Here is a 20,696-nt window from a genome sequence, read left to right on the forward strand (position 1 = left end):
TGGAGGAAGAGAGGGGTGCCACATGGTCTGAGACCCCTCCTGCCTCGCAGCCTGTTTTCTGTGGTTCCTCTCTGCAGGACACCCCTTCATGCCAGGCGGTGCCATGGGCATCGACTGAGCTGAGAGGGATGGAGCAGCCAGGCAGACATCTCCACTGAGAGGGATATTGGTTTAGCAAGGAGGGTAAGGCATTGAAGAATTAGTGCATGATTTGTCCTAAATATTTTAATTGCCCAAGGGTTTTATTTGTTTAACGTTTCAAATATGCCAACGAGTGGCAAAACATTCCTTTTATGGCTATTATAGGCTAATTATTCTCTTCTCTAGCCTTAGAGCACTGATGTAGGACACAGTGACTATGAGCTCAATGGATGGCCCCTGTGCTGTGCGTAATAATGGACATCCATCCCAGAGTGAGGATGCCTAGCTTAATGGAGCTCAGACTGGGGATACTGTGCAATGTTCAGGCCCATTTCCTTTTGACTCACATTCCACAGGGGTGGCATGACCCCAATGAGACGCCTGCTTTCCCCAGGTGGCAGTGAGCGATGCTCCTCCACAGTGTCGGGGCAGGGGAGCGAGGAGACCCTTCTTTGCCCAATGGGCTGAGCTGGAAAAACAGACGCCCACACAGACTCTTACACATCTCTTACGCACACATACACTCAGTTGCACCCTTCACACCCTCGGGGTCCCCAGCCCACTTTCAAGTGAATTTCGACACGAGCAATTATTGAGGGTTAGGGAGTGACAGGTCTATTCCAGGTTTCAACAGGCGCACAGAAGAGAAGCGGACTGACAATCATCTGGAATTACCACTCGGGTTGAGGCAGTGCGCTGGACTATGTGAACTGCATGTCTGTCTGCCTCTCTCTCTCGCCCCCTCGGGGCTTTTTAGACAAGCGCTCTGCCTCTCCTTGGATGTTTACACATCATTAAGGTTCCCCTGTCTCATCTCGGCTCTGTCCTTTAAAAGAACAGGGATGCATTGGTCTGAGGTGGAAGAAAAGACCGTTTCTGGTCAAGCGTGAGGGGAAGAAAGCAGTGCTGCAGAGGAGGCGGCAGAATCCTACAGACAGTGAGAAAACACTTCAGTTCATGTCAAGAGGAACTGTTTTAGACAAACTTGATGCCCAGACTTTCAAACAAACCTCTTTCTGAAAAACATTTTTGTGCAAAAGTATTATACAACCAAAACTTTTGTTTGGCATCATTGTATAATATATTTTTTTGGAACATACAATTAATCATATCCATTGCAGTTTTGTCAAATAGGCATATTAGACAAAATCTACAATTATTATCAAAAACTAAATCAATCAGTGATTGTTTGCATGCATATCATCAACAGAGCTTTAAAAAGAACTTTAGAAATCTGACTTCTGAAAGAAAAAAGCAGGAGCAGGAAAGTCTGGTGTGCGGCAGACACGTTAGACAACACTGGTAATGAAGCATTGGCAGAAAGTGATAATTATTTTAATTAATGATAATGGTTTTAATGATTCAACATTTTGGCTAATTGATTATGATTGATTGCACATTACTAAACAAGGAAAGTGAATCAGGGAGGTAATCAGGGAGATGACAGCACAGGTCAACACTACAGCGTGACGGAACATACACTACACATGCTAATCAGACCCAGAGAGACGGAGAGAGGCAGCGGCAGAGGGAGAGAGATGGGCAGATGGAGGGATGGAGTAAAAGGAAGTGAATGGGTTCTCTAGTAAAGAAATGCTGAAAGAGAAAATGAAGAAATGGAAAAGGTTGTGCAGATCAAGATGTCACAAAAAGGGTCGGCTAGTTGTTAAGACACAACTGGAAAACCTGACACAATTCTTCTGGCTGGATCATTTGTATGTAGTAAAAATATGCAAATTTAAGATGTGTTTCAGCAACTGGCACAAATTTTATTCAGAAAACTTTTGTTTGATGAGGATACATGATGATATCTTAACAGAGTAATCATACTAACTGAGCGTGCAGCTTCTTTTGTAGTTCAAAATATTTTCCTGTAACATAACTCATTTTTATATATGCATAATTCAGTTTACTTAAGATACATTTCCAAAAGCTACAGAAACAGGCAGGTTTTGTGGTCTCCCTGAAGAGAAAAGATTTTGTTTGATATGTGAAGTCAATTTTGTGCTATTTTTTTCATTATATGAAGATTTAAGGGCTACACTTTTAGTAAAATGTCCTTAATTTCTGGTGAGTTCTTCTGGATGGATGATTATAACAAAACTTTTTGTGTTTTTGGAAGGGGATTTTTATGTGTGGCAGATTTTATTTGTGGAGTTTGAGACATAAGATCTTTGTTTGCAATGTAATGTTGTATAAATGTAAGAAGTGTCTGACGAAGCTGCATTTTTTGTGTCTTATAAATCCATGTGGGCACTTGTATGTGTATGGCACAATAAATCTCTCTCATTGCCTTTGTTCGTCTGGATTTTATTGTGTAGGTAAAATCTACAACCTAATTACAGGGGCTGAGAAATTATATTAAACAGGGGCGTGGGCTGCATTCTAGGCATGAACAAGCGCACATTTCCTTGTCCAAGAGGTATCAATAACAATAGGGTCTCCTCGAAGCCACTTGAAGTGTGTTTGTGTCAGGGAGGAGTCAGTGCACCTTCTGCATCCTTATCATACCATACACTATCACCCTGTGACCCGGCCACTGATTAACATTTAAGGAGGGAGTCTGTCCTTCCTCTCCTCTTCTCCATCTCCTCCTCTTGCTTTTCCCCATCGTACAGACACTTGTCAGAAGGATCTTTTTTTTGCTTCCCAGACTCCCCACTCCATCTCCATCATCAGTTGCTATTGTCTAACCCTCTAGCCATACCCCACCCCATGCCCACGACATGCAAATCTATCCCCTTGATTTCACTTTGGAGAGATGGTGAGTGGAGTGGTGAAGCGTCCTGCCCTCTGCCACCTTCCCCCACCCCCTCCTCCTCCGTCCTAGCCCACCTCCATCTCCTGCTCTTACCCTCTGGATGGGGTGCTCCTCAGAGTGGATGGACTGGGTTTGAGTTTAATTAATGAAATGTATGATAATGTGATTTCTTTAATAGAATGACATAGTCTAATGGTGTTGTGTGATTATGATTAATATAGTACTTTGGTGGGAGAGATCATCAGCCAAAGGCTAAATGAGGACCTTCTCTCTCCAGTTCCAGTCCTGGACACATTTCAGCTCTGCCTTGGACATCTGAACAGCGCTTGTGTCTGTCTCTCAGCTTAGAAAGTGACTGTGAAATTCACTGAACACCATGTGCTTTACTTTGCCTTACACCCTTTTGAAGGAATAGTTTGTCATTTTGGGATATATGCTTATTCGCTTTCTTGTTGTGAGTTAAACGAGAACATCAATACCACTCTTACTGTATGGTAAATATGAAGATGCAACCAGTAGCTGATTAGCTTAGCATAAAGAGTAGAAACACAGGGAAACAGCTCCCCTTGTTATGTCCAAAGGTTACAGAATCTTGTCAACTTGGAGGGCGCAGAAATTGACATATTATCACTTTTTAAATTGATGTCGGGAACTTGTTAGCAAACAAGTTGCTTATGTACACATTCAGCAGATATGGAGAATTCCTTAGCATTCATTTGGAGTCAAGATTTGTCTTGATCTTCTCGTCTAACTCTCAGCAAGAAAGTAGACATGTGTATTTCCCAGAATATCAAACTATTCCTTTAAATTCTGAACACATAGCACCTCTACTTTGTTAATAAAATGTGTCAATATTTGTTATCTTTATGAAATTACGAGGACTAAATCCACCTCCAAAAGCTGCTCCTATTTTCATTATTGCTTTATGAATTATGATGTCGACCTCAAATAAACATACAGGAGATTAATGTCTTAAGCTGATCACTCATGGTTCTATATATCTTATATTTGTAATGATCCCATGGGTCAAAGGTTGCTATTTTCTCTAACAGATGTAGGTTGGTGAAGTGGCAGTCAAGCATGAATCATATTATCCTTGAGGAGATTAATGTAGCTGACTGAATGAAGAGGGTAATGATGTGGACAGAGGCCACTTATTCTCCCTCTATAATGGGAGTAACTACTTTGATTTCTGTGAGATGTTTTCTTCATTTTCCAAATACTCTGCCTAATTTCACCATATGGCAAGAAAACTTTTCATTAGACCTTGTTCTGTCTGGAAGTATGAAACGTCAAAACCTATACAATGTTAGTTTTGAGCCCCAGAAGTGACATCTTTGGCAGTCAGTGGAAGGTGATGAATCAAGGTAGAAGCTTCTCCTTCAGAAACAAAGCCTTCCATCATGTCCACATGTCTGAAGGTTGCTTGAAGGACAGAAGTGAAGCCATCGTCTGGAGAAACAGGAGGTTTGAGGGAAGTGCTTCTCTGCAACCGTTTGTCACTCTGATATTTGGTAAATGTGATAATTAATACTGTAATTTAACTAAACCCACTCTGCGAGGTCTGTAATTAAAACTGATGTACCTACTTAGCACACCAAGCATCACAGGTGGGCCCAAATTAATCTGCAAATAGAGCTAAATTGCCTGTGCTTAGCGTTTTCGTCAACGTCACTCACTTTGGGGGGAAATATCTGTAATTAATTCTGATATAACAAAGTCATAAATTTGAGGTTAAATGCAGCCTTGACAACAGACGCGATGACAGCAAGAGACCTCATCTAACCGTCCCAGATGGGATCCAAGACTCTGCTTTCTCCCAAGAACTTGGCTGAGACTTTCTCTGACAACTGTTTGCTGCTATAAAGACAAGAGGACATATTCAAAGATAGACTCATCCTTTCTCGCACACCCTCTCAGTCTTTTTCAATTTTGAGTAAATCGAAATGAACTGGAGTGAAAGCCAAATTCCAGGCTACAGAACGGAAAATGAAATGATTAGTTCTGGATGGAAGCCAAATGACTGAATGCATTTTTGATTTTGACTGGTGATGAAATGAAGCTGCAGCCGCGCAACAATTTACAAGCTTGTATTTGCTTGAGTTTTTGCTCTTCTCTACCGTTTCTGTGCTTCTCTAGATCAAAAAATAACAGTTTACTATATGTTTTATATATTCAGTATATGCTCTTTTTGGTAATTATGTTAAATGGTTGTTGCTGCTCTTACAGTTTGGTAAATATCAGTTTTTCTTTCAGGAAACATCTGTCAGTAGGGATCCTATTCCCAGATGTGGAGCATTTAAATCATTCAAAAAACTAACGTATATTCAATTCACACTAGAATAGATTGTTAAAACCTTTTGCACATTCAACGCAAAGATTATTCTATTCAAAGTGTGACCTGAGACATCAGCAGCTAAAGATCTCTTCACATACAGAAAGGTTTCAAATCACCATCAACCACAAAGACACTAAATTAGCATATGGATAATGTAAAATAGAGGTGTATTGAAACTAGAGTCAAAACATTAAAGGCTCCTACTTTGAATGCAATATTGTTCATTGTTCTCTCCTGGGTTTTTGTTTTGGTTGGTGCACAGAGCACAAGCTGGCACGCCGCTATTGTTGAGCAAAAATAGTAGATTAAACTGAACGACAGTCAAATCAAAGAAATAATCACATATTTATGAATATTTAATATGGTCGTGGCAAATAAGGCAAGTAATTAGGAGTTTCCATAAATTAGCAAATTGTTATTTTATGTTAATGAGAGATCTTCAGCTTTTTCTCATGAATAATTTATAGATCAACATAAAAAAAGTTTAGCAGGGAAGGAATGAGGAAGTCTGACTGTCGTGTTGATCACACACATGCACATGTGCAGAGACACACAAACATAGCTCTTCTTCAGTTCCTATTGTTTTGTTCAATTTGCCACTTGATATTTATGAGGCTGGAGATGGCAGGTTTTATCAGATGAATGTACAATGCAGCCGGGTGTGGAGTTGTTTTGGAAGGAGAGGTGATACTGGCATTGCAAGCAGACACCACAATCGCCTGTTCATGTCCACTTTATTCACAAAGCAGACAACAGTAGCTTCTATCCCAAAGGTACAGAACAAAGAGATCTTGCAAGGGAAGAAATGCACGGGAAGTGGGGAGATACAAGGGGGAAAACATTCGTAAAATGTAAGGATTTTGAATTTACAGGACAGGAGGAGTTGGAGGAAATACGAGAATGAGTGTACGGTAAAGACCCCGGCACACTGGAGAGCTGGGATGGGTCTCACTAAAGGGCTTAATACGAAGGCGGAGGGGAGGAGTGGGTGGGGCAGGAAGGGCAGTGAGTCAGAAAACAAGAGCAAAACAAATCTGTGATCTGGAACTCGGAGAGCAGCCACTCAAGAGGGATTAATGAGAAGTAGGAGGCTGTGAAATTATGTGGCCTTTGAGTGGAGAGAATGGCCCTAGCAGAGCATGGCCCTGAAATGAGGTGAGACAAACTTCACCTGATCCACAATTAACGGCATCATGCGGATGGGTGACACAGGGTCACAGCAGGGGGGAGGGTGGGAAGAGAGAAAAATCACAATTCACTTTGTGGCAAATTATCACCCCTCCAAAAAGGGCAGCCATCAGAAACCAGGAACTCAATGAGGAGAGGAGAGGATGTTACACACCTGTCTTTTTAAAAAAGGCAGCGACAGGGTTGAGAGGAAAGCTTGTTAGAAAGATTTATGCTTAATAAGGACAGACAGTAGCAGGGGATGGAGACAATTAACAGTATGGAAAAACATACATACAGAGCGAAAGAGTGAGAGGCGGAGGAGGAAAATGGGGTAGAGTTGATTGCACAGGGGGTGAGGAGCAATAACAGGAGCACAAATGATTAAGTGGTGTTAGGGACTAAGAACACTTGTTTGCAAGGACAATCTTTGTGTGCTTTTGTTGTCTGCCGGCCGCCTTTATCTTTGTGTAATTCTCCGTCTGATGAAATGTGTTTAAAGAGATGAATTGGGATCGGAGGAGCCGTCCTGACATGATTATGAGGGATTCATCTGCAGCCATCTGCCACCGTTATGAAAGGGGGGGGGGGGGGGGGGTAGGGGGGGGGGGGGGGGTGAGGGAGGGCTAGCAGAGAGATAGAGAAAGGGAGAGAGATGGAGGGAGGGAAGGAGGGAGGGAAGTGCAGACCTTCTGTTCAGCAACCCTGCCACAAACCCACCATTACACAGGCCTCTGGCTTACAGTTTAACATAACATAACATACTTGCTTTGCCCCAGTATGTGAAGGTGAGCTTTGGGTCCAATTAAAGATGCAGAAGTGGGTCATAAAACTTGTGCACTTGTTATTGTTGTACACGTATAAAAACATTACTTGAACAACAGAAAACATTGCAGAGACATGATAGCCGTTCACCTCTAGAGCATGTTCAGGTACCACAAGATGAAACTTTTTTTTTTTAGAATATTTTCCAGGTACCACTGGTATTATATTCCGACTTGGAAATGGCACCTCCAGACTACATCATGTTCACACACCAGTTGGAGGAGAGGGCACAGCAGATGGGTCCATTGCTCATCACAACGTCCACTTGTTCTAAAGGGGAAAGCGGGGGCCCTCAGACAGCATGTCTTAAGTTGTGTAATAGGCTTTTAGTGTCACAAATGAAAGTCACACATTCATTTTTTTTTTCTCAGGTTGTTTGTTTTTCTCCTTTTTTGGGGGGACTGAAAGATTTGTTCACACAGCTCAACATCACTGTGGATAAAAATGGAGTATAAGTAAGTTGTGCAACATAAACCGACATGATCTTATAGAGGAACAGAATGCAGGCGAAAACATTCAAATTCATCACTTTCTGTGATATTGAGCAGTATTGATGACTATTATCTCACTCTCTAATCTGTCAGCTGTTGCCATGGCAGCTGGCATGCAGTTTCTTTCCAGTTAAAATCATAGCCTGTGTTATTTGCCTCTATAAGCTGGAGTTGAATTTTACAATGACAGCTGTCGTCTTTTTTATGATCACTTATGTGTGAAAAATCCCAGAGTTCTCCTGTGTTTTAACAAAGCACCTATTTCCTTCTTGCCCACTGTACGACTCAGCCATCACTTCATATTACAGGTCAACGTTACGGTGCTTAATTATGTGCCGGCTGCTTGGGGCTCCTAATAACCTGTCATTGAGGGGGATTTGAATGTCACGCCATATTGTTGGGCCCTAATGGCAGCAGGCAGATCCACTGATGAGCCGTTTTGGGACAATTACAGCGGATATTCAAATCACAGGTCTGGGTGTGTGGTGAACTGCACCGTCCGCACACAACCTGACAGGGGCTGACGCGCGCGCACGCTCGCACGCACACACTTGTTGTCTCTTGACCCCGCAGCCCACCTCTCTTGACACATACAGGAGGAGGCTCCCCCCGCTGCTGCCGCTGAAACAGTTTAACTGTAGCCTGATCGCTTTTATTATCCGCCTAATCCAGATATCAGCGATTTCATCAAGCCGGGAAGATATGCATATCATGAATTATTTTGACACTGGGACCTTTTAATTTTCGCCGGCAATATTTCATCCCACCAATCAGTGCCTGGAGTGGTTGTCGCCGGGCGGACGTGGCGGTGTCAGAGGACGAGACTCCCCCCGGCGGACTCAAATCATCCGAGGGACAATAATGAGCTATGGCCACAATTATGAGCTGCCTGTGTGCGCATGCATCTCATCAAGGCCCCCATGCAAGCTGCTGCAGGAGGAGGAGCACGCAGAGAGTTGCACAATGCAAGACATAGTCTATATACATCCAAGATTTCTATAAACAAAAATAAGTAGGCCTCATTTCATAATACAAATAAGAGTTGTTCATGCAGGTGATCATCGCTCAATTACTGTTTTTGAAGTACTTGCATTTCACTGCTATTATACTTCACTACTTTTCAGAAACAAATATTGTACTTTTGCTCCACCTACTGCAGTAACTTTACAGATTAACAGTAGTGGAAAGTAACTAAGTACATTTAGTGATTTCAAGTTACTTGCACTTTACTTGAGTATTTTATTTTGTGCTGCTCTATACTTCTTCAACACTACATTTAAGATGGAAATATTGTACTCCACCCCATTTAATTCACAGCTATAGTTACCTACAAGTTACTTAAGATTTTACATGTTGCCTGATTTCACCTGTTTTTCTAAAACAGGTTATATGTTATAGTATTTGCTGCCCTACAGTAGGCTATGTGAAATTGTTAGAATTAACTTATTGTTGAGACAGTTACAACATTAAAATGTTACATTTTAATGAATTATTCATAATATTATATATAATACTTTACACTGACAGTGGCCCTTCTGCGCCATAATATACAGTTTTACTTAAAGTACATTTCGTTGATAGTTATCTTACTTAAGAAATATTTTGAATGTAATGTAATGTAATTTTGAGTATTTTACATTGTGTTTTGTGCATTAAAATTCAGCTTGACCAGCTATAACATTATGGTTCATCCATAATTATTCAGTATTATAATATATAATACTCACAGGAGCCATTCTGCATTATCAATACTGCTTCATTTGAGCACTTTTTACTTTTTACTCATTGTGGCACTAAATACTTACCTAAGGCACCCTTCATAGAGGAATAGATAGAAGTAACTCATGGCGTTATTAATAGCTAATGAATAATAGAACTAATGTTTTTATCAGTTCTAACAACTTTTGGGCTGCCAGGTTGTGAAAAGTCCTTTGATGGACTTCATGTGGAAAAGGACTATAAACGCTTAGGACAAAAATCCATTTATCAACAATTTATTCACAGACTTGATCATTAAAACCCTTTATTAATGACATAATAACATTTATAACTTAATGGCATGTCAGAAAATGAGAAACCAATGAACATGTCTTAATGGTTAACTAACATAACTGGAATGGATAAATACATGCCAATGAGATTTTTCACCTGATGTCGACCCAAAGTGTGTCCTTATTACTGGCTTATAACCGATGTATAGTAAACATTTATTAACCATTGATATAGCCATTAGTCTTTATAAAGGGTGCCTTAAAAGAAAGTGGCACCAATACTTCTTCCAGCATGGAGACAAATAAAAATGTTATCACACTCCTAAAAAAGATTTTCAGACTCAGCAACCACATTATTAACATTTCTGTTCCGCACATATAAAATCATAAGGACGCGTTATATTCCACAGCACAGGGCGCCATGTCTGTCCGTGATATGTGGACTGTGTAACTTAATACCTCGTGTCTTTACCCACTTCCCCGTGGAGCCGGTATTACGTGAGCAAATTGGATGCTCAAACAGTCAGTCCGTGACCTTCCCTCATCCTGGATGTTGACCCCCGTATAAAGAGAGACATTACATCTCGTTACACAACAACACGGCCCCGGCGCTTCGCTCCAGATAAAGAAAAATGTCTCAATTAAATCTTCACCGGGGCCCCCCTGCCGAAGAGTTATCGCTGCCCCGGTAGCGCTGATCGCTACACTCACACATCCTCAAAAGTTATTTGACATAAATTGCCGGAGTCACATCATTTCCTGCCACACTCTGAGCGGGATTTACTGCTGATCCCATTGACTGGGAGCTGAACCTCCAATAAAATTCCTCAAGAGCCCATGGGGCCGTGAGACGCACCTATCTACCCTCCATCAGGCCCTCTCTCCCCCGCCCCCTCGCGCGCAGATTAACCATGCAAATACACACAGGTGGGAGGGTGATAATGTGATGAACACATTAATGCACATACATGCAACTGATATGGCCGTGGGGGGAGGTGGGGGGCTGTTCTAGGACAGACTGACTGTGTTTTATCTGATGAAACAGGGGGAATGACAAGGTGGCTTATCCACAGAACTCAAGGAGTGAAAGTGAACTTATATGTGGCTTTAATTTGAAAAAGAGCTTCTCAAAGGAGTAATATCATTATAAAGGCAGCATATGAACCCTTAAAGAAAATCATTTAAAACTGGAAATTGTTTTTCATATTAGTGCTCAGGCATTGTGGAGAAAGTTAAAATTAAATTAAAATTAAATTAACTGCTAAAAACAACCTTATGGCTGCATTAGATATTACAGTCTGAGGTGAGCAAAGCATGCTAGTGGTTGCTCGTGTGTTAATGGTTACGATGGTTCTTTACCCAAGCGGACTATTCTCTGGATCCTACACTTCATCATCTGTTGTCTTTGTCATGCTTACTGTCTCTCTCTAGTGGTGATAAGTGAGAAGTCTGAGCTCTGAGGTCTCTTCTACTGCAAATCATACACCTGTATACATATTTGGTCACTGTGAATGGTTGGTATTTATACACACAGTATGTGGCACTGCAACGGACACGTGAGTCATTTTTAGACTTAACATTATCTATTGTACATGCATACAGCTAGAAGCCACCTGATGCAGAGTACCACAAAGTCTTGCATTATGCATTAGACAGTATGTGAGATTTTAAGCCAACATGGAGAAGAAGTCTCTTTAAGTCCTAAGAATTTTTTTTTTGACTATCTAAAGCTCCTGAATTGCCCCTAAATGGACCTTGAGGTGAGATTATATTGTCAAAAGATTTCAGACAGTTATCCCTCTTAAAAAAAGATTGCACTGCTGGTTGTTTATGCAGCTCTACTGAACAAATTTCCTTTGTTTCACTTTGATCTGTGCATTGGTGGTACACTTAAGTTACATCTTTTTGAATAAAGACCTGACTGCTTGTGCTGCAACTTATCTTTAATGCCTTATGGTGTCCAGGATGACATTTCTGAAGTTGTGTTTTACTTTGCAGAATTTTGATGTAAAGGACTTTCCAGTATAAATGGTTTCATTTAAAATGGTCTGAGCAGATAAAAAAGTAGTTTTGTCAAAATTGTCATTAAATGTGCTCTAGTCACCTTCCATCCAGATGATACAGCAGGGCAGTGAAGGCCTCCCCTCCAGCTTGGCAGTGTTTCATTGGAGGCTCAGCAGCAGCAGCAGCAGCAGCATCAGCATCAGCAGTGGCTCCAGGGCCTCCAGCTGGGGCTGGCTGCTGCCTCTGCCTGCCTACCAGCACTGAGGCTGGGGGAGGTGGTGGGCAGGCCACAGGATCGCCCTGGGGCACCTCACTTATGCACCAGTAAAGAAAACTGAATTTATCCCTCTCTCTCTCTCTCTCTGCTAAGAATGGCCACTGCCTTCAGCGATTTGATTTGACAAAGTAAGGAGAACTGGTGTGACCACTGCTCACGCCACGAAGAGCATCATGAGAGTATAATACTGGGAAATGATAGGTTGAGACCGTCGAATCATATTCAGTAAAACCAGCCACAAAAAAAATCTGCGAAAAATAAAAAACACCAGACAAATTTTGATTTTAAGTTTATCATCATTTGCATTAACAGTGTATGGGAATCTACAGTTTTAAGATCGGCATTACATTATATTACATTTGATGACAGACATGTGAAGTCTGTACACATGAAGTTACGTTGTTGAGTTTGTGGGTTTTTATCAACCTTTACAGATGTGGTTAATCTAACAGTTAAGGGAAATTTACACTTTGATTAACACATAAGGGCAGTTCTAAGAAACAATGTTCAAGTATTTCTTTGCAGTATGAGCAGAGACACCAAATATTAAAAATGAAATTACATGATGCCGTTTAAGAGATTAATTCTGTGCAAAATGGACAAATAAAGAAGACATTTTAATACTGATGATGATCCTAACTTTTAATTAATAGCTTTAATTCAAAAACATTATTTTGAAGGCTGATGCTGATCTATAATCTCTACATTTAATGCAAAAAAAATATTATTGCTTTTCCAGAGAATAGCCACCGTCAATTCAAATTAATCAGCTCATTCTGTGCCAGTCCTCTATCTATTTGACCTCAACCAACTGTGACATCTTGCCAGATCGGAACAATAAAAGTCGCCTGGTCAGCATTGTATATAATAATTGTTAATGACACTCACACAAATCAGAGGAGATAATAATTAAACCTGGTGTGAGTCATTGGGGTTGTAAGGGCTAAGGAAAAGGAGAAAACTCACTAAGAGCGTTAGCAATAGCTGCTACAACCTCTTATCCTATTTTGTGACATTAAAAATGCAAATCAGTATTACAAAACAAAATTTTCCTTCACATGTAAGGTCTGAGAGTTTATGGAATCTGGCACCAGTTACAAAATGTACATAACCACACCCTTGTTCCAGTATACCACTGCTGCTCATATGAAGCATTAGTGAGTCCTCTGTATGTGTGTGTGAGCGTGCACCAACATGATCTTTGCTTTAAGGACACTGCTGGCTAAACTGAAAACTGGACTGAACAGGTGGCGCCACAATACTGTAAAAAAGTCGCTGGGAGTATTTGACAAGCAGGCGGCTAATAGGTTTGTCTTCACCATGCGGATCTAGGGTTTTTACTAAAACTACAACTAAGACCATAATGCTGCTGTGAGATAGAGGACTGAAAGCAGAGGTAGCCTAAAGTCTGTGCAAATAACACAAGGAGCTGTCAGTCAAATCCCCGCCACTGCAGAACTCACACTGGATTTTTCCTGCATTAAAGCATCATCAGAGGAGTCCTGATTAGTGACAGAAACAACTACACGCAGTGAGGGGTGGTATATTAATCAGCCAACTAGCTCATCAGTTCTTCTTTCAGTATGCAACAAACAGTCTAAATGCATGTGAGCCAGTGGCTGAATGGGCTCTTGCTGGTGTGTATGTTTACTATTTCTACTGAAGTGACGTCCCTCAGAGAGCTAAAAGCCAGGGGAAGGCCAGGCTGCTGCTGCTAAGGGTCGCCTGGGAAGCACAAACATTACACATCTGACATGCTCGGAGCTCTCAAATCATTATACTGAATGGATGAAAAAAATAATATTAAAGTAAAATGTCAAAAAGGCACGCACAAAAATCACAGATGTAGGCATCAGGTAAGATTGGCACAAAAGACTCATAGCATGCTAATAAAACTGAAAGAGGGAAGAAGAAAAAAAAAAAGATCAGCTTAATTAGGAAATTTAAGAAAGAAAAATATGAAAAATATATATAGTAAAAGGACAATGATTGAGAATAGACATCAGGAGGAAAGCAACCAAAAATCATGCACAAAAACAGGAACTCCCAATTTTCAAGGTATTCAAAATCAGCCTCAGAACATTAAATATGCCTGCCACATGTCAACTGTCAACGCAGCGATACACATTTCCAGATTGTTATTTGGTTTCGGCTGATTTAAAGTCCTCTGGCTATGTCTTGTGAGATACATATGCAGCTAGTATATAGTTGTGCACACACAGCCAGCAGTGGGATTTGTAGCTCAATATATGCACAAGTTAAAGTTATTGCAGGTTCCACTCGGCAGTCCAGCACTTGTTGCGCACACGTGGCCGGGCTCTGTGCGCTTTGCAGAGGGGAGTCTAGACAAGTGTAGGGCCGTGAGGCAGGGCTTAGTCCGGGACAAGGTTGAGAGACGCTAAGGCTGCAGCTGGATGGTACTTTAGAGAAAACAGGGAGCAGAGAGAGAAACACAGGAAGTGGTCACCAGTAAAAGGAGCGCGTCAGGAAGTTGGCGGCCGTGCTGAGCCAGCCCATGCCGTCTGTGATGGAGCCCACGCGTGTGACGGCCTTGTCCTGCTCCTGGGACGGACTCTCCTCCTCAGGCAGGTAGTCTGGGATGTCTGTGTTTTCCTCTACCAGCACCTCCGAGTCCTCTTGGAATGGCACCATCCGCTGCACAAAGACAGAAGAGAATTTATTTTAAAAAAAAAAAAAGAGCAAAGATAATAATTCATGTTTGTATTATCACAAAGCATGCAATTTGTCCAAAGAAATTATTCCAGAATTAACAAAAAAGACAGTTGTTTCGACTACAGAGCCAAATAATGATCATCAAGTCAGATTACATGATTGAGCCAGGTCTGACCCCTGCTGGCCACATTATATATGACTATGAATGTAGATTTTGCCATTATTTTCAATTATTTGAGCAATAATTATTAGTATTTGCAGATTATTGGAAAACAAACACTTTGAATCTAATGTTTTGTTAAAATTTGGCATTTTCACTACAAAGTTTGGACACAAGCTCCAAATTTGTGAATACACTGCTGTAAAAGGTGCTGGCCATGTGTTTGGCAAAAAGCAACTAGCCTACAGGCCGAGGCAGAGATGTGACTAGCTAATCATGTCAGTGTGAATAAGTCTCAGCTACAGGCAAGGACGGCTACAGTACAGAGATACACACACAACATACAGTAAGCATACTGATCTGTCTTGTTGTTGTCTTATGTACAGCAATTTAAGGTAAACAATACAGATCTTATAGTTCTCAGCTGTCCTTACTTCTCCTCCATCCTCTGTCTTCACCACCTGCTGAGCCGTCATTACTTTGGTGGAGTTGATCGCTGTTCCCAACGCCTGTGAGGAAGAAAAAAAAAAACATTTGTTGTTTGTTTTCATCTGTGATTGTTCGTATTTCTGTCTTCAGCTCAAACATGAATAGAATACCTTCGGTAAATACAATTTTAATGCTAAACACGGCTGCTAATCAATAATTATAAGCACACAAGCAGCAATATTGACAATGCTACTCCCAACACAGGTTGACAACATTCTGGTCAGCTTTCCTGTGTCGGCAATTCTTGCTTTTGATGCTTTTTGCTTGTTTGCTTGATTTGCTTAATAATAAAATTAATGTCTAACTTTTTGTTCTAAAAACCTTTGCATGACTGAAGGGAGCAGATTTTCTCCCTTTTAATATCATCAAAAACAGGCAACAGAGCAGAAATCAATAGGCTATGGTGAAATTTGGATTGCAGGCTTGGACACATGTGGAAACAGTGTATCAGAAATTAGCAAACATATTGGGTATCCCTAAGTTCCTGAATGACTTCCTGTGTCCGGACAGACACTTACCTCAGCTTTAAGGTCAGAACGGATCCTGACAACACATCTCTTAACAGCCATCTGGAAGGTGAAGCTGATGACCCCTCGAATCTTCAGCAACGCCTCCTCACAAAGGCTCCTTCGAGTCTGACAACAGACAGGAAACCGACGAAAGGTATGAGTAGATGTGCGAAACAACAAGGCCAACACGACATGAGGAAATAATTGTGGATTAAAGTTATGTTGTACAATATAAGCTTGGAAACATAGAGCTACAGTTTAATTAGGTCAAATGAGGGCATAGAAATATATTATAAAACATTCAATTGCTACATACAACATGCTATGAGAAATACACTTTTCATAACTATGGTTTCCAGCTGCCACAGTGTTGTTTGTTTCTGCTGTAGTGATAGCGATGCAACCCACCAGAGGCCGTCTGTCTGCTGTAATGTAATCTGGCTAGGTGCAAGCTTCCTGCAGAGCAGCATTCAGGTTCAATCCCAACGTCCTGCTGTTCAATGGCTGACATTTACAACCTGACCCCTCCACCCCCCATCCTGTGCCAGATAGACACCGCTAAGATGCACTGACAACACTGTGATAATGACAGCAGAAAACACGGTGCACCAAAACAAGAGATTTTTGTGCATCAACAGACGTCTGGTGTGTCTGAGCATGATAGATGCGTGCCAGTGCATCATGTTGAGTTCCTGAATGCACTCAGTGAACACTTACAGGGTCATCCAGTCCATCAATGTGCAGCACCACAGTTTTGGCCCTCTTGTTGTTGGAGCCCAGGAAGAAGTGGGCTTTACGCTGGCAGGAGGCGGCTGCTGCCTCTGCCTGTTCAGCCTCTTCTTTACCAGCCGACTGCAAAATCTCATAGATCTCAGAGGCCAGTAGTTTGGTCTCCCCAGGCGACGTACTCCTTTGGTGAGAGAGAGTAAAAAAGAAAAAGTGGTCAGTGCCACTCAATTGAAGAGTTTAATCTGTTGTGTTGATGTAGTATATATCTGTAACAATACTAAAGGTACAATGCAGTTGAGTGTAGGTATACTTGATGTCTAGAATAGGTTAAACTGAATCTTGTGCACTTTTAAACAACAATGTTACGGTGTCAAGATATCTCTGTTGAAAGGCAAGATAGAAACACCCATGCAAAGGCAGACAAATCATGATGCCTCTGTGATGTGAATCATGCCCTAAATTGAAATAAATTCATTAAAGCTCCCATTTTGTCAGCTCCAATGGATGCAGTCTGAATCTGACCATGTCCTGCCAGCTGCTGTGCTGCTGCCACAGGGAGCCACGGTGACAGCCATATCACCACATAACCTTTCAATAAATATACAAATGCTGTTGATCTTTGAGTTTGTTTATCCCAATATTCTTTATACAACCAGCCAGTGTACCAAAAGACAATGCTGCAATCCATCACACAGCATTCAAACTCATGCTAATTAAGCCTATTCTGCACTTTAGTCATGTTTTTACTGCACTTTTCGCAAAAAATCCACAGCATGGCATAATATTTTAGTGGGCAGCAGCTTTCCATGAAGAAGCCACATGAGGTCAGTTGTAGTTGCTGATATTTTGTGAGGGATCGTGAGATACCCTGCAGGCTATACTGCTTTATATGTCACCAAGTCATCATTCCTTCTATAGTAACCACATACGACATCAGCTGTCTGGCATGTCTGCCCTCTGGTAGCATGGTGCTCCCTGGCGCTGTACAACACATTTCTGCTCTGGCTCTATGGAAGCCTGTCAGCCTTTCAGCAACCCAAACACTCTCTTCAATTGATGTATTTATCTATTCATCACTTTCAGGATTTGAATAAGAGGCAACATCTTCTTGAGCTGCAGATCTTAATGTGTTTAAGGAATAAAAATGGTATTCACACCTGTTCGGCGCAACTATGCTAGACGCTCCCCCTCAGCCATGTGTTCCCACTCTGTCCAGCTATGATCGACCTCTACCCAAAGTCAGATCGACTGGACTGCGAGCGGGGAAAGCTGCTGCTGTTACTGCAGGGCTCCTCTTGATGCCACCCCTGACTAGCCGAAGTGACTGGCTTACTCCAGGGCAAGCGAGAGCTTTGCCGCGGGAAGAGAAAGGATAAAAATCATACGAGCTACAGCCGGCCACTTGAACATAGGTCTATTCCTATCAGGGTGCTAATGATGAACAGCAGTCACTTAACAAAACTGCCACAGACCCCCGGGTAAGGCCAGCTATCTGGAGCACAACACCTAAAACCAGACCTGCCTACGACACTACGTGGGAGACCAGAGTGTGGTCATCATGCTCTTTTAGAAAATTAAAGAATAAATTGTGTACAATGCTTCTAGAAAAGCCTCCAAATCATACAAGACTAAAAACAAGCAACAAAGACACATGCTAAAAATATACCATGTGTGCAAAATGAGCCACCTATGCAAAATAACCTGCTAACTCCACAACAAGAGCAAATATAAGCTCAGTAAAAAAAAAAGAAAAAAAAAACATGCAAGGGGATTCATCAAGAAATTGTAGAGAGGTGGCAAGATGCATTAAAATCTATGATATGCAGAAACAGCAATTTAACTGTTTACCACCCTATTCTAATTCAACTTTAATCACATTCATCCTGACATGGCAAATGGAAGGACATCATCCTGCCTGGAAAATCTGCAGACTGGCACACATTGTCCGTGCAAAACAAGAGAAATCCTTGGTTAAGGTCTTATGTAAAGAAAGTGCACAGTGAGCATGTGTGTGTGAGAGAGATGTGGTGATGACAGGGACTTGCTTCTGCATGACATTCTGCAAACTCAGCATCATGCCCAGCTCGCCCTTCATCTTCTCCCTGTTGGCTCGACATTCTGCCAGGTAGCGCACGGCCTGCAAGGACAAGGGCAACCGTTATCTATCCAGCGCTAAAAAGATGACAGACCCTTTGTGATATCACGAGAGAGAGAGCTTTTAAAATGGGTTATCATGTGCAAAATATTACATAACCAATACAAATACACATGCACTGACCCCGTGTTTACACTTCATGGGTTACCATCAAGGAGCAACTCTTACATAAAGCCACTTAAATGTGTACTCTCAATACAAGTCATGTACTGTGCAAAAGGGTGGTGGTGGTGGCAGAAGTGGTGAGAGGTTTCTATATCAAGTTTTTGTATTGTGTTTACACCACAAAACAGACAGCAGATGTCACCATTGTACAGTGTTTTTAAAAATGTGGCTGTTTCAATGCCACCACGTGTCAGCTTGTGACGGTGACTGGGACACAGTCGTGGGAGATATGGCCTTTAAATCGTCACTGAAACCTGCTCTGACACCGCTGTACAGCAGGGGGGGACAATATGACATGAGCAGAAAACACCTAAATTACAGAAGCAGTAGGGAACTCAACTGATTATTCAATCAAGACTAATTTAATCTAAACAGCTGCTGTAGATATTTCAACAAGAATATTTAAATAATTAAGTTATCTCTTTGTATGGTGGTACTGAATAATCAGCTCTCTATATTCAAACTAATAGCCCTTTATTCAACAGTAACTAGCTGTGATGTGAAGAGTTTTATATGTGAACACATAAAGGACATGTAAATAAATGGATGCTCCTTACCAATAGTGCAGAGTAGACGATCTGTGGGTTGGGGTGGTCCAAAAAAAGGATGAGACCTGGCAGACAGCCTTGGTCTTCTACTATGGCTCTTCGGTTCAGGGGATCTGCAGCAAGATCTCGTAGCTGGTTCACCACAGTCAGTGCATCCATCTCCGCACTCATGGTGCCTCTTGTCTTGACGTCACGCACATCAAACCAACCTCTTCACTCTACTGAAATGAAATTAGGTAAAACAGGGAGCTTACATTATACAACTTAGGGTTGCAGCTAATCATTATTTCATATTCAATTAACCTGTAGATTTTCTCAATTCATTGTTTGGACAATAAAATGTAAGAAATTAGTAAAAGGTGACATCATCAAATTGCTTATTTTTCTGATCACCTGCAAAAAGGCAAAAGATATCTGATCTGCAATAATATAAAATAAAGGCAAGCAGCAAATCTTCATGAGAAGCTGGAACCAGTAAATGTTTGGCCATTTATCTTCATAAATGACCAGAACTTTAATTGATTGTCAAAACTGTTTACTTTTCTGCTAATCAATTAGTCAACCACGTTGCTACACTAATATAAATGCATTTTGTGTGTACAACAACAAATCTCAAAAGCTATTTTACTGGTTTTATACTAACTTGGTGCAGAATAATGTTATACTTGCAAAATGAAGTGTCGGTGGCATACCCTAACTATTGAACTTTTACAACTATCCCACTGCCTTACACCACGTTTTCCTGATTTGTATGTTTCTGGGGATTTATGTCAGCAATAACCTCTCAAATGTGGTGCTACACAATCTGACTGATTAGTGACTCTTGGAAAGTTACTGATTTTACTGATATGGATTGATAAGACTGTGGTTATCACATGAAAGAACACATAGCTTAGCATGCTTTGGTAGGCACATTTTAAAATAATGTGGTTTAATGCTTTGCTGCCAACACCATCAAGTAATTTTCGTAAACCAAAATACAAATACTCGTTTTTGTCAAAGACACTTTCTACGACCCCCAACCTCACCTCAAATCACGCCCTGTGGGACAGAGGCGATTCAGCAGCTAAGCTAGGCTAACGCTAGCTAGCTAACGATACTTGACAATTAACTATACGATACCTTTTTGTCAGTCTTCAGTGAAATCATGAGACAATCCCAGCGGATTTCAGTTATAACAGATGCAAAAACGACGTAACAAGAGCTATGTTCTGGCGTCACCTTAAAAACAACTGTAACAAAATAATTTCACTAATGCTAGGCCTGCGCCTCT

At 41.3% G+C, this 20,696-nt stretch overlaps 1 protein-coding gene across 1 annotated transcript; it reads right to left on the minus strand.

Moving 5' to 3' along the window:
• Positions 1-14,050: 14,050 nt before the first annotated feature.
• Positions 14,051-20,656, minus strand: armc1 (armadillo repeat containing 1). The gene is made up of 7 exons (XM_070928272.1): positions 20,546-20,656; positions 19,433-19,644; positions 18,601-18,692; positions 16,544-16,736; positions 15,836-15,952; positions 15,263-15,337; positions 14,051-14,650 (listed from the first exon to the last, which is right to left on the minus strand). Exons 2-7 carry the CDS (start codon positions 19,592-19,594, stop codon positions 14,459-14,461), a joined length of 831 nt encoding a protein of 276 aa, XP_070784373.1. The 5' UTR covers positions 19,595-19,644; positions 20,546-20,656; the 3' UTR covers positions 14,051-14,458.
• Between the last annotated feature and the right edge of the window lie 40 nt (positions 20,657-20,696).

The sequence above is a fragment of the Enoplosus armatus genome, chromosome 21, assembly GCF_043641665.1.
Source record: "Enoplosus armatus isolate fEnoArm2 chromosome 21, fEnoArm2.hap1, whole genome shotgun sequence".
Classification (NCBI taxonomy): Eukaryota; Metazoa; Chordata; class Actinopteri; order Centrarchiformes; family Enoplosidae; genus Enoplosus; species Enoplosus armatus.

Excerpts from the sequence above, each read along its gene's own strand:
- armc1 (XM_070928272.1), bottom strand. The coding sequence starts at position 19,594 with ATGAGTGCGGAGATGGATGCACTGACTGTGGTGAACCAGCTACGAGAT. Across the intron at positions 16,737-18,600 it reads TTGCAGAATGTCATGCAGAA|GAGTACGTCGCCTGGGGAGA; the intron begins GCAAGTCCCTGT and ends CTCTCACCAAAG. Across the intron at positions 14,651-15,262 it reads AGACAGAGGATGGAGGAGAA|CGGATGGTGCCATTCCAAGA; the intron begins GTAAGGACAGCT and ends GTCTTTGTGCAG.